The sequence below is a fragment of the Gopherus evgoodei genome, chromosome 10 (genome assembly GCF_007399415.2).
Source record: "Gopherus evgoodei ecotype Sinaloan lineage chromosome 10, rGopEvg1_v1.p, whole genome shotgun sequence".
In the NCBI taxonomy this organism is placed as follows: domain Eukaryota; kingdom Metazoa; phylum Chordata; order Testudines; family Testudinidae; genus Gopherus; species Gopherus evgoodei.
In genome coordinates this window covers 24998997-25014276 of record NC_044331.1, presented here as the reverse complement: position 1 = coordinate 25014276, position 15280 = coordinate 24998997, and the positions used below count along the sequence as shown (strand labels likewise).

Below are 15280 nucleotides of genomic sequence, written 5' to 3'. Positions count from 1 at the left end.
GGTTTGAATGTTGTTTCCTGTTATCCAGGCCTCATAGTTTTTAGCAATGTAGTAGGTGTGTTTGGGAAATGACACCTCTGGTTTCCACTTTTGGGTTCTGAAGCGCCGACGGGCATGATCTGGGGTTATCCCCATCCTGTATCTGGCCTTGGTTTGAAAAAGTTTATAGTCATTCATTTGCTGCTTAGGCATTTCAGCTGCCACCTCTGCTAAAGGTCCACTGAGTTGTGGCCTTAATTCTACCATGTACTGGTCTTCGGGGATGCTGTACCCAAGACAGGCTCTTTCAAAATTTTCCAAGAAGGCCTCGGTGTCATCACCTGCCTTGTAGGTGGGAAATTTTCTGTGCTGTGGAGCAATAATTGGCGCCGGGTTGTTAGGGTTGGCTGGCACATGCAGCCCAGCTTTTGCCAACTCCAGTTCATGTTTTCTCTGTTTTTCCTTCTCTTCATACTCTTTTTGTTGTTTTTCCATTTCTTTTTGTTGTTTTTCCATTTCTTTTTGTTGTTTTTCCATGTGTCGGCGGTGGGCCAACTCTTCTTCTGCTTGTTTCCTTCGGTAGGCCACCTCTTCTTCTTCTAGTTTTCTTTTGTGTGCTGCCTCTTGGGCTGCCTGTTCTCTTTGGAAGGCTGCCAGTTTGATGCTTTCTTCCTTTTCTTTTATCTCCATCTCTTTTTGTTTTATTTCCAGTTGTCGCCTGTGTTCAGCTTCTTTGAATTGGTCTTCAGCCTCAATTTTTGCCTTGGTAGACATGGTTCCTGTTTTCTTGTGTTGGGGTGCCCTCCGGTGTTTCTCTTCTGAACTGCAGGCTCTCTGTTGCCTCCTGAAGTCTGCCTAGCAACAGTGCCTTTAGCTAATCTTCAATGTTAAGTAAACCTGAAAAACCACTTTATTTGCATTTATATAGTGCTGGTATGACTCTCAATGGGAGTGCTATTGTGTGACAAAAGACTTGTGATAGCACCTTAACGACTTCTTGCTTAACATGCAAGCCACAAACTGCCAGAGAGAGCAGAAAAAAAAAATCTCTCTGGTTCCCTTTTAAAACCAAACTGTTTCTCTGTGCTAAAAAGCCCTTAGCAGAGAAAAGAAAAATATAATATTCCTACTGGCTTCTGGATTCTGTCTATCTCCCACCCGCTGCCACCATGTTATTACCTTAGTCCCAGATTTGGACCTTAGCGTCCAAAATATGGGGGTTAGCATGAAAGCCTCCAAGCTTAGTTACCAGCTTGGACCTGGTACTTGCTGCCACCACCCAAAAAATTAGAGTGTTTTGGGGCACTCTGGTCCCCCTGAAAAACCTTCCCTGGGGACCCCAAGACCCAAATCCCTTGAGTCTCACAACAAAGGGAAATAATCCTTTTTCCCTTCCCCCCTCCAGGTGCTCCTGGAGAGATACACAGACACAAGCTCTGTGAATCCAAACAGAGTGACTCCCCCTCTCCGTTCCCGGTCCTGGAAACCAAAAGGACTTTCCTATTCCCCCAGAGGGAATGCAAAATCAGGCAAGCCAATTCAACACACACCGATCTCCCCTGATTTCTTCCTCCCACCAATTCCCTGGTGAGTACAGACTCAATTTCCCTGAAGTAAAGAGAAACTCCAACAGGTCTTAAAAGAAAGCTTTATATAAAAAAGAAAGAAAAATTACAAATGGTCTCTCTGTATTAAGATGATGAATAAAGGGTCAATTGCTTAAAAGAATATTGAATAAACAGCCTTATTCAAAAAGAATGCAAATCAAAGCACTCCAGCACTTATATTCATGCAAATACCAAAGAAAAGAAACCATATAACTTACTATCTGATCTCTTTGTCCTTACACTTAGAAACAAAAGATTAGAAAGCAGAACTACTTCTCCAAAGCTCAGAGAAAGCAGGCAGCCAGAAAACAAAGACCTCAGACACACAATTCCCTCCACCCAAAGTTGAAAAAATCCGGTTTCCTGATTGGTCCTCTGGTCAGGTGCTCCAGGTGAAAGAGACATTAACCCTTAGCTATCTGTTTATGACAACATTATTACATCAGCAACAGGGAAAATAATGGGCCTCAGGCATATACAGTTGCCAAAGGAACACGAACTATCTATTCAAGTTAACTATTTCGGAATCTGCAGCAAAAGTCCCCTTCAAAGAGGACTGACCATTTCAATAATGCATTTTAATTCCTTTTGTGTGTGTCTGTTTATTTGTTTCCTTCCTATCTCTCTCTTCTCTTTTACATCCATCATATGCATAGCAAACAGAGTCAGATTAGGGGTTTGTGGGGCCTGGACCAGAGCAAGTGGGGGGCCACTCCTAACCCCATCTGCCTGCAGTCATCCCCCCCCAACCCCTTCCAAAGCGCTCCTGCTGGGGAGTGGGTTTGGGTCGCGAGGGCTTGCCCCACTCTCTGGCAGGCGTGCTGGGTAGGCAAAGCAGGTCGGGGCATGGGGCACCCATTTTTCCAGGGGCCCCCTAATTGACTGGGGTCCCTGGGCACAGGCCCCATTGGAGCAGTGACTAATCCGCCCCTGATGGTAAGCACTGTTTCCCCTACATAGCAAACAGCAGAATTGAGTTACTGTGTATTTTATAATAAAATAGAAATGTTTTATAAAAATAAAAGGTGTGTTTAAAGTTCTTGTTTGCCTTCTTTCTCCATTTGGTGAAGTCCTCTTTATGGACTCTCTGGATGTGAAATAAAGCATAGGAAAACAATGTCAGGCTTTTCACAACTGTTGTGCCTTTTCTTTGTTAACGTACTCTATTCAAAACCACCATCATGCATATCTATTATCCTTTTCAAAGGCTGCCACTGATTTTGATCCTTTCTCTGTAATATGTATCAATGATATCAACAAACTGGGAGGCATGCTAATAGTACTTGCAAGATCTGTTTGCAAAGTGAGTTTAAAAATTGATTTCTTCGGTTGAACCTGACATAACCCCTGCCCCTGCTCCAAAAAAACCCACACTCCCCCAACACTCTCCTTCCCCCATGTTAAAAGAACATTAAGGTTGTAAAATCAAGCACTCAAAAGGTAGGAAATGCCTGAATTAAAGTTGCCCATGTAATGTTAATTCGGCTCCCTTGTGCATTATGATAGTCTTTGATTATAAAATCACATACTATTTTGTCACAAGACCCCAAATTCTCTGTGATTTTTATGTTTCTGTCTTTTCAGGCATTAACTTTTGGGGTCAAATCATGTAGTGTGGGATTTTCAAAGACACAGATGGATGTTATGTGCTTCACTCTGAGTAATTTTCAATGTTGTTTGTGCCTTTGAAAAACTATCCTGTAATGCTCATCGTCTTTATCTGACGTTATGCAGAATACCCATTATACCACCTCTCTGTTCACATTTATATGATATAAGTCAGAGTTTTGCACACCTGAGCATTCAGTGCAGTCAGTGAATTAATAGAAAGCTCATTCTTTTTGAAAGTTAAATCGTTAATTCTCAAGATTTTTCTTTATTTAAATCAATTTAATTATTGTATCAGCTGATGAGCGGTATGATCTGAAACCACGATTGCAGCCTAGCTCCCTGGGGTCAGTAAATGATTACAACTGTAACGTCAGGGATCTCCATATACTCCTTGTGGTGTCAGTGAATAAGGGTGTTGAAAGCCATTCTACTACCACAGCAGTACTGGACATTCAGGAAAGAAAATGGGTGTTATTGACAAGGATTAAGTTGGCTGTTGGGGTTAGAAAGAGTATCCTTCATTGTTGACTGTGAGATTATTGAACTGCGTGAGGGAGAATGTATTAACGAGACAGGATTGTTTAACTGAAATAAGCAACAAAGAGTCCTGTGGCGCTGTACAGACTAACAGATGTATTGCATAAGCTTTCGTGGGTGAATACCACGTGAATTCATCCACAAAAGCTTATGCTCCAATACATCTGTTAGTCTACAAGGTGCCACAGGACTCTTTGTTGCTTTTTACAGAACCAGACTAACACGGCTACCCCTCTGATAACTGAAATAAAAATCTTAAGCTGTTTGGAAAGCAGGAGAGAACTGTTAAGACATGCACCAAATTTGTGGCGTACTGGGACTTAAACTGTTCAACAGCAGTAATCAGGAAATGTAAAGGACAGTTGTATTTGCATTTGTGAATGCATTCTTTCCTGTTTTGTTATCAAGGACTGTAATTTTCTGAATACCAGCTCAAACTGACAAAAATTAATTAGGATTCTAAGTAGCCTTGATTGTAGACTGAGTCAATTGGAATACATTGGCATTTTTACATGTTGATTGCAGTTATTTTCCTTAGGGAGGAAAATAAAAGGGGTCTGATTCTGATTTCATGGTTGTTTTATACTGGTGTAACGTAATAGACTCCAATGGAGTTAACCTGATTCAGACCAGTGAGAGGGACGAATCAGGCAACAAAAGTCTGGTCTTAGAATATTCACAATCAATCCATGAAGTAAAAAATTCACAACAATATTTGTTGAATAAATACAAATATTGATCTGCTTGTGGCTATTCTGTGAGCAGAAAATAAGGCTACATTTCTTGAATATATTGTCTACTGTGAATTACTCAACTCCAGTATTTTAATTTATGGGACCAATTGACATATATAAGTTAATAGCTGGATTGTTGTAGTGAGGGCATAAACAAGTAAGGCCTTGACTGGGGGAATACTATAGTTAGTTCTTACAAGTAGAAAAGTGGATTCTAGTCAAGAAAGACAGAGGAGAGGAGCCAGGTTTCAGAGTGGTAGCCATATTAGTCTGTATCAGCAAAAAGAATGAGGAGTACTTGTGGCACCTTAGAGACTAACATATTTATTTGAGCATAAGCTTTCGTGGGCTAAAACCCACTGCATCCGATGAAGTGGGTTTTAGCCTATGAAAACTTATGCTCAAACAAATTTGTTAGTCTTTAAGGTGCCACAAGTACTCCTCATTCTTTTAGAGGAGAGAAGAGTGGCTCTGACTGCCTATGTGGGTAGGAATTTAGCCTCTCATCTATCAATTCTTGGGTAGTCTTTAGTCTCCTGGAACTTTACACCTTAGAGAAGATAAAGCTTCTCTTTTATATGGACACATGGTACTCATATTATCTACTCACATAGGAAAGTTATTCCTGGATAAAAAAGAATGGTGCTAATATTTTACATATAAAAGGGAATTTCCAGTAGAGATTCTTTTTTCTTAGAAAGGCAGACAGGAGGAAGGGCAGAGATTAAACACTGCTATAATCCAGAGTGTAGAGTATTTTGCACCTTGAATGAGCGATTATTCAGTGTCATGGACTGAAAGGTGTTGGATCCCTCTGAGCAATTTGCAATATCCTCAGTGGTTTGCAGAATTCTGTGGTAAATGATCTGAGGTTATCTCATAATAATGAAGAAGATGATGTGCATCACCACTGTACATGGAGTTTCACCAGATAAAATTATACTTATTATTATGTTTTGAATGGCATTATTAATAACAGTTTAATGGACAGATATAACTCAAAACTGGATCATTAGATTATTATAATTTGCTCCAATTTGCATGTATTTTCTGCAAAAATGATTACTAATATTATGTGGTTATATAAAGTGTTAGTATTTGCTCTTATGACATTCATTACTCTTGTCCATATTTTCATAATTTACATTAACGTTTTTCACACACAGGTAAAAAAAAATCTGCTAACATCAAATAGCAACATAAGACCAGGTCAGACTTGCATATACTAAAATGATCGTAAAAACATAAAACCTTGCTTGAAATAAATATTTCTCTTTCAGTTATATTTTCTAAACTAACCCAGAGATTCGATTTACTATTCAGAATCCTTAATTGCCTTTGACAATAACAGTTAAGTACATCATATCATACTGTGGCATATAGCAATCCTGCTGAAAAATGGATTGACATTGATATACTCCTTACTAGACACAAAGAGGTAATAAACTGTACTAACTGGTCCTATACTCCGACTGATGTCATTCCCAGAAAAATGCAGCATCCAGCACAGCTGGCTTAACTGGCTGGTGGAAGATTCCCCCAACGTAAGGGAATCCTTGGAAGTTGTAATAAAGCTATAGTGGTTCCAGCCCACCCCTTCCCCTGGCTCCCTGTGAGGGTGGCATAGCCAAGGAAAGGAGGTATGGACATGACATCTCAATCCTTGGTGATACCCAGCTGCAGGAAACAACGGTTGTGTTTGAGGCAGTCAGGCTTAAATTAGAGCAGCCCTGAGGCTGGTCTAACTCATGCTGGAAATTCACCAGTTCTCTGACTGAACCTAGGATTACAGGAGGGAAGGCCGTAAAGGTAGTGTAAAATCAGGCACAGGTCATACACAACCAAAGTTTGAGGTCTAATATTAAACTATAAATAAACTTTTGAACATTAAACAAAATGAGAGTAGTTTGCATTGTGCTAATGAAAGATAAGCCAAGAAGAGATTTTTCTCTCTCTCTCTCTGAAGTCTGTGAAACACTTGGCAATAGCTCAGGAAAAATTAAAATGTAGACAAAGTATTTAAGCATGGGCAGATTTTAGAAATTGATTTGCAAGGAAAGGAAGTTTTTAAATTAGGTAATAAGCAGTTCTAGTCAAAGGCTTTTTCTATGCACAGTAAAAAAAAAATTTCTGGTAGGGTTTAGCTTTCTGATATTTATTAATTATTAAAAATATTTTTATTATAACATATTAGTCTAATGCCTGCCGCCTTATCCAAACACACACACTGACATTTAAACAAATAGAACACTGGCCACTATAGGAATATACTTTCCATATACACCATATTGATGAATGAGGTGACACCAACAAGTATAAGGGCAATGTAACATTATATATACATATATATATATATATATATATAACTTTTATCTATTTTTATTTATATATAACATATCTAAATAACTTTTAAAACATTTCATTAGACTGCCATTATTAAAAAGGAATTTATTTTAATGGATTTTCCCAGCTGGGCTCTTCTTTATCTGTATATCCTGAGCAAATAACAAGAAATCTCTGTGCTGAGACAGTAAATATAATGTATAGTAATATTTTCAAACCATCTCAAACTGCATACACAGATTCATTTCTTCACACACTAAAATCCATTCCCTTATCAGCTACCTCCAATATCTGGGTCCATTATTGAAATGTTCCTACGTAAATTAGGGCAGCCATTTCTACATTTAAGTGTTCCAGTTGGTACCTAGAACAGGTACATGGACACCTAAGCACTGATTTAGATTGGTCTCTTTAGTTGTTTGTGACAAAGTACACATGTGGTGACACTTCCCTGCAAGCCAGTGTGAAGCCAGTTTCACATCAGCTGCCAGGGAAATGCCCTGTATAAGCCTACAGTAATGTTTTCCTTGGCAAGACCAGGTTTTTCAGACACAACTCATGATATTCTTTTGGGTCCCTTGTTCCCTATATTGAGTTGTTTCACACTCAGCAAAGGTATTAAAGACAAGATTTTCCAAGGCAAAAATAGTGGCCAGACTCCTAACTCCTATTGACTAGCAGTGAGAGTTAGGCACCTACCTGCCATCTGTGCCTTTGAAAATCTACTCCTAAATGTCATTATTCTTTTTGCTGTACATTGCACAGGAAAATAGATGTTTAAAAGAAAATTAAGAAGAATTTACAATCACAATAGCTATAATTATTTTAATTAATTTGCCCCAGCTCAATAAACAAAACAGATCAGTTCACTGTTAGACTTGACTTTGGTTTGCTCATCGCCATGTGAGGCAGTCATAACATAACTGAGATTTCAGTATCTATGAAGTCATTCCAACCAAAGATTTACTAGTTAATCCATTATGGAAATGTGTGATGTGTACAACAAATATTTACAGATGAAATAATCTCACTCAATAGCATTACATCACAAAGTTAACCTAAAAACTGTTGCATCTTCTATACTCACAAATAAAATTTTTCATCCCATACTGGATTCAAGTTTCCAAAGATAGTTTTAGTTCTCCGTTTGGTTTTGCCAACTTGTACTGTAACATATGGATCACTTGAGCCTGTTTTATCCTTAGCTTGTAAACCCTGAGCACAAACCACTGCAACAAAAAATGAAACAAACAGGTTTCACCCCACAGCTTTCATAGTAAAGGACCACATGCAACAGTGGCCAAAAAAAAGGAGAAAAAACACAGTATAGGGAGTCTTGAAAAGAAAGGTTAGTAGGAAATCAAGGAGAGTGCTGAAGAGAATATCATTTTAACTTCTGTTAGCTGGGGACTTGATGCAGAAATTACTGGGTGTATTCCATGACCTCTGTTATGCAGAAGGTTAAACTAGATGATCATAATGACCCCTTTTGGCTGCAAAAATCTATGAATCTAGCTAATGTGCCATAATCTAAAGATTAACTGCAGCGTTTATCTACTATCCAGTATGATACAAAGCAAGTATTTTCTGCAACACTGATCACTGAGATTCCCTTCTAAAGCTGTGGTTTCAATGCACTGCAAGCAAAGTAATGTTACAGTCTAACTCAGTTCAAGTCTTACGATTCCCTGCATAGTAGGAAAAGCTTTTAAAATCTAAGAAAGGAGTTTTGCTTGCACTGGGAGAATGTTTGTCATGAATTTTGGAACTAAACATGGATATCCTTAATGAGCACTTCACCCTATCGTTCCTCCTTGGCATACATGGGACTAAAACAATGTAACTGTAAATATTTTCCCAATACTATATAGCATACTCAGCCAGTCAAAAGCCTTCAGTAACAATGGAAAGACTGCATTCAAGGAAAATAATTGTAACTGTCATTAGCCATGAATGTTGTAGCCATATTAGTCCCAGGATATTAGAGTGACAAGGTTGGTGAGGTAATATCTTTTATTGGATCAACTTTTGTTGGTGGAAAAGACAAGTTTCAAACTACACAGAATTCTGCTTCTGTGTATTCAAAAGCTTCTCTCTTTCACCAACAGAAGTTGGTCCAATAAAAATATATTACCTCACCCATCTTATCTCTCCATTAGCTGTGTAAACATTTTTCAAAGTTTATGATGGCTAATGTATATATACTCTGTGGTAAATATAAATACATATCACTCACAATTATATAAATCCATTATAATTCATAACACTGGAAATCTCTCATTTGAATGCAAAATTGTCAAAACCAGAATAACCTGCAGCTGAAAAACTTGACATGGCTGCTAACATCAGCAGAGATTTGTTTTATTATTTTGAACACATTGTTTAAAATATCTTGATGGTACCATTTAGTTAACATAGCCTGCTGTCAATCACATGGGATAATGAAGCTCACCGTGTACTCAGAAAAGTGACTGTATACAAAGGGCACTTTCTGAGCCAGCAGATCTGCTCCGTGTGTGTGTGTTCAGAGTCAAATCTGCTGACTTTTGTGAAAAAAAAGTAAGTTTTCATTACTGTTCACTCCTGTCGGCCCTATAGAACACCACATTTCTGTGGATTCAACTGGATTTGCTTCTGCCTGGCACTTCATTGTTAGCAGAAAGGGCGCTTTGCAAAGTCACAGATGACAAGCTGGCACCCAACTCCCACTGACTGTCAATGAAGTCATATCCCAGGGTGCCTTTTGTGCCTGTGGAAAATCTCCCCTGGAATTAATTAAATTCCAGTTGCAGGGTCACCTGTGTAACCCACTTCTGTCCTCAGTTCTACCTGTGTAATCACACTGAACACAAGAAACCTGCACAGGTACAACTTAGAGCATAAACTGAGGGTAATGTGGCTACACAGCAGTCACTTAAGGGAGGATTTGGACTGCAAATCTGAGGGGAGTCTTTGCTTCTGGTGCAACCAAACAATGGAAAATCCAGTGTGGACATGATACACATCTTACTTGAGGTGCTGCTATGCTGCTGCTGATCAGAAGCCACAGAGAAGACTCTGAAATACCTCAACAAGCCTGCCTGTGGTGGGTGCACTGGAGACTAGCTAGGGGAAAACAGTTCAAAAGAAGAATATAGGGCAAGACTCCATTCTTATGGCAGGGAGAGAGTACAATGCCAGATTGTTGAACCTGGGAAAGAAGTGTCCAGAGTTCTGTGGCTCAGGACTGAAGCTAAATAATTTCCTTGAAAAGCGGTATACAGTTGAATTACACTGTAGTAACACTGTGAGTAATGAAACAGAACCTCCTAGGTGGGGGTACGTCTACCCTTCCTACTCTAAATTATTAGTAGAACTGGAGTCTGCACTTTGCAGGAGAGGAAAGATGGCTATGTTGTTAATGTACCGTGTCTGGAACTCAGGAGATAGATTCCATTTCCAAACCAATTAACCTATTTTGGTTCAGTTTCTGAAGATGGGGATAAGAAGTCTCTCTCACTTCACAGACTGATAGGGCTAAATACATTAATGCTGTAAGCTCTTAGAGATCCTGAGATGGAAGGTGCTGTGCAAGGGTAAAACATTGTTATGGGTTTGCATAGTGCCTACCAAGATGCAGTGCATGTCCATGAGTGAGAATCTTAGGTGCCACAACAGAAACAATTCATAAGAAAGCATTATTCTCATGATATTATTATTGGTGTTGTTACCCTTCTAGAAACATTTAATTTGTATAATGTGAGTCTCTGTATAGTGGATGTGAAAAGCCACAGTTGTATGCACAGAGGGCTGTGTTGCAGTTCCACCAACCCAGCAGAAGCAAGGTAGCTAAAAAAGGTTTGTTCTCTCCTTCGCTTCTGGCTCAGCAAGCCTCCTCCTGCATTTCTGACTCGCTCCTACTTTCTCCTCCCAGCCTGGACCACTTAACCTCTGTCTCTCCCCAGCCCACCTCAGTACTCTCCTGGCTGCCTTTAACCACCCTGGCCTGTCCCCCAGCATCTGGGGCCTGATTCACAGCCCTCTGAAGTCAGAATCTTTCTATTGATTGCAATGCGCTCTGGATCAGGCCCCAGGTCAGGATGTGTCCTGTCCTCTCCAAGCAGATATGACTAGAGCTTTGCTGTCTTTAGGCAAGTCTCTAAGGCTCCATTCACACATCAGTTCCAAGCAAGGAAAGTAACCATCAAGAAAAGGTGCCTCTTTTTTCCCTTGGGGGGTTTAGTTTTGTGACCTGGCTACATAAATTAGGGAACATTCATCTCATGGCCCTGATTCTGCACCATTAAAGTCCATAGGAGTTTTACCACCGACATTAGTGAGAGTAGGATCAAGCCCTTAATGGCTAAACTAGTTTTATACAATCTGGTGCAGGGATTTTTGAATCTATCATCTCATTCTACACTGTGGGTAAAGTATGAATGGATTCACATATTTCCTCAGTAACACATTAAGATAACTTCACACCTCTATGCTGGCTGTGCTGTTCTGCTTAATTCACAGGCATAAACAGTAATAAGGACATTCCCGGGTCTTACAGCACTATGCATGTGTTTGGATCTTTGATCCACTGAAAAAATATAATATGTGATCACAATACTCTTGAAGGTATATTGTGAACCATGTTAGAAAAACCCAGCATACTGCATGTAAAAAACATTGATCACATGGGACTAAATTAAGCACAGCAGTTTGCAAATTGATCAATGGGTAAAAAAATTAATTATATCTGTTTCACTAACACATACATTAATGCTTAATAGAAAGCAAAACTTTTGTTTTATTTTATTGTAGTCACAAGTCAGTGGTGAAAGCTGGAAAGGGTTTTAAAGCTTATCTTCTGATCCCTTATGACAGTACACCAAAATCCTGGAGAGGAACGCAATGCATTATTCACTTTTAAAATCAGAATATGGATTAGTTTTAATGACACTAAAGTTAAATTAAATTAATGTTGAATCTAATCAAATTCAAGGCCATTTAATGTTTCACATCACTAGCTTTTAATTCTTTACACTTGTAGTTAAGTTATTTCGTGCACTTGTATCGTATGCTGGAGGTCAGTTTGTGCAACCACTTATTATATTTAAGTTTCCTGTGCTGATATTTGAATTCAGAAACTAAAATATATAAGGAATAAATTCCTGATTCCTGAGCTTTAATGCAAAATGGGAATCTTTGTGAGCAGCTGGCCAAATTCAAAGGTTAAGTACAGTTAACAGCAGTTTTGAGCAGATGTGTTAGATGAATATTACTTAGCTGGAACGCAATCTTAATCAAGAAACAAAAATGGATGGGGACTCTCGTACCAAAGGGGTTGGAATTGTTAGCTTCTTAGCATTTCAGTCATTAAAAACCCATAAAGGAGATCATCAACTATAACTCTTGCAATTGATCAATATTAGCAAAATCTCAAGCACAGGAGGTGCTGATAGGAGGCAGAACAGATGAAAAAAGAACAGTTTGTTATCTTCCCATCCTAAAACAGAAGGAGTTATTTATGTCTGAAGGAAATATGCATTTATTTTACTGACATTGTCTACACAGAGTACAGGATTTTCCGTGACTATTACTCAAGCTTCCAGTTAATATGCTATTGTACCAACTATTTATAGATACCCCTGAGATAAAATTTAACATGAAATTTCATCTTATATTCTATGAACACTAACTTGTAGCAATAGGACTGGGGAGGAAAGAGCTTCTTTCAACTAGAGAACATTTCAATATGAAAAAAAAAATCTCACCTGTGATGGTTATTTTTGCTGACCACTTGGATGTTCCATCCAACACACACTGTTTTGCTGCCTTTGTGTATTGCACAAAATCTTCTTTGGAAATCTGGAACATTTCCTGGATCACTTCAAATACCTCTGGTCTATTTCTCTCCCTAATCTTCATTCTTTCCTTCATAGCAATAATAATATTCTGGGTCTTATCTTCTGCACCATGTTTAGAACTTTTCTCTGCAGCTCCTGAGTTTTAAAATAAATGAAGTGATCAATGTATTCAAAGAAATACTGGAGCAGGTAACACATCACATTATCATGTCTGGTTTTCACTTCTATAACCCCTAGCCAATATTAGGTACAATGCTGGAGTACAGCTCTTCCAAATATTACAAACTTGAAGCCAAGGTGCCATCACACAAGAGAAATTGTATTTGGGAACCGCTGTGCCATCCACTGTGATGTAATTCTCTATACTGAAGGCTAGGATAACAATTTTACCTGAGATGATACTGATAAGTAGTGTATTTCATATTTTGCAATACTAGGTGATGAATGAGTCCTAAGTGGCCATTATAATTGAGAAAGAATATACGTCAAATGACTCATTGATGGGGAAGTTGTCTGTCTATATTAGAGTTTTCAGGATCTGATCCTGTCTGAAAGACATTACTCTTTCAGATACTTTAAATATTACTCTTCCTTTCTGAGCACTCAATATAATAGCATTTATATTTCCTTTTTTTGTATAGTTTCCTTAGAGAATTATTAAAATTCTACTTGCTAGGTATACTGATAAAAGAAGCTAGAAGAAATTCTATGCTGAATGGGAAACCCTGATTTTCAAGGCACAGACTATTTGGTGTATTACAGTTGCCAAATATTATTATAGCATTGCAGGACAATTATAAATTTAACAGTCACTGTTTCCATTATAAACCCCTCTCATCAGAGAGCAAAAAATATGAACAGTTTCTGATGCTTTCAGGACAATTCAAAGGTAAATTCCAGTCTGCAGGCACTGTATACACTTGAGGAAGTGTTTCCTCATCCCCTCATGGCAGAGCATCTCCACAAAACCATATCCAAAAGCCACATAAGCCAGATAAAATCCATTCTGTCAACGCAGAGCCTGAATGCTTACAGCCTTAGGGCTTCTCTATCTTGTGCCAAGTAGAACAGCCCCTTCTCCCAAGCCAGCACAGGAAGGCCAATCTAGGAACACTGGAGGGCAACACACTCTGGTCACATCTCCTTCCAACTAAGGATGCTACTGGAAAGCTCAGTGTGCCATGAGCAGAAGCGGGGCGAGCTGGTTTCATGTTAGACTCCCCTGCTGGCTCCTTAAGCCAGCTTTCCATTCCCTTGGGCCTCTGAAATAATGGCCAATATCTGGCCCTTATTGATTCATTTCTGTTTGAAATTGGGTAAATTATTCAGGATATATCGTTTCTTCCAAGAGTTGTACCAATGGGACAATTTAGAGACATTTTGCAAAGAATGGTGCTCTAGGAGAGCAGAGGGAAGGATGGTTTGGGAGGGGGATAGGAGGGGGTACAGAACCTTGAATTTTTTAATAAAAAATAAATCGAAGGATGATTATTAACCATCACACTCAGAAACGATGGGACTCTTCATTAGTCTGTTCTCAGCTGTCACAATAACCAGGTGCCAGCTTCAAAACAGAGATTTGCAATCTTTCCCCAGGATGGGCTAGCAAGCTGAAGACATATCTGTACATGCATGTATCAAAATAGGAGAAAGCTCTTTATTAAAAGCAGTGAAGGCACAAGAAAGATAAGAAATGTATTGCTTTGTTTCAACTGTCTGTAACTCCTGAATGGAAACCTAATGATGGACCATAGGTGTCATGGGGCCACTTCGGGGAAAGAGCCCACCTGTGCCCTGTTTAGCTGTCACATAGCACTTATCCATAACTAGCACAGAAATGTAACATTACAGCAGGCTTCAATGTCAAGAAAAGTTGAAGGAAGAAAGCTGAACACTAAAAGCTGAATTGAGGCACAGTTCTCTGATAGGGTGACATGGAGCTGCTCCTCCCAACAGGAGCCCTTAGAGACATTCATCTCAGGGAGGAGACAAGCTATGTCCTCATGCTCCACAGCATGCAGAGACAGAGCTCTCAACACCATACCCCTTTGAAGGGTGCAGCATACCTCCTCCAGTTCTGCTAGCCGATGTATAGAGGTGAGCATAGTCCTACCTCTTCGCTTTCTCCTTGGCCATGTCTTGAATTCCACTATAGTATAGGGAAATGGATGGGTCCTACTGTGGCAGAGAACTATAAAGGACTCCTTGTATCTTCCACTGCCTTCCTACTTTGAGCACCTGAGGAGCAGCAGGGCACAATGTGTCCCAAAGCTCTGAAACCAGAGCCTAAGAAAGTTTCTTTCTCTAACACAACTCCCATTATTGTTCATTTCCCGAACTGTGGGTGGGTGGCAGAAAAGACCAAAGGATACTGCTTATGTGACTGTAATTTATACACAGTATGTGTGTAGGGCAGGGCCAGCTGTATTCTACAATCAATGAAAGTGGCCAAGGAAGGAAACAGAATATTAGGAGGAGCAAAACTTTCAGCATCTCTTTGTTCAGGTGACTTGGTTAGTAGGCAGGGACATTTGCTGGTTTGCTTATGGCAGCAAAACTGCTAGAGCTGCCCCAGTACATAAAATAGACACATGTGCCTAAAGAGAGTCACAAGGCCAGAGAGGGCATCATT

The 15280-nt window shown here is 39.4% G+C and overlaps 1 protein-coding gene across 2 annotated transcripts in view; it reads right to left on the bottom strand.

The window, feature by feature from the left end:
* The window catches only part of UNC13C (unc-13 homolog C), a 391633-nt gene that overhangs the window by 250807 nt on the left and 125546 nt on the right, over positions 1-15280 (bottom strand). For both annotated transcript variants that reach the window (XM_030578419.1, XM_030578418.1), the window contains exons 8-9: positions 12556-12783; positions 7899-8040 (exon numbers count right to left, since the gene is read on the bottom strand). In XM_030578419.1, the coding sequence (XP_030434279.1) occupies positions 7899-8040; positions 12556-12783 (370 nt within the window). The remainder of the gene's footprint in view (positions 1-7898; positions 8041-12555; positions 12784-15280) is intronic.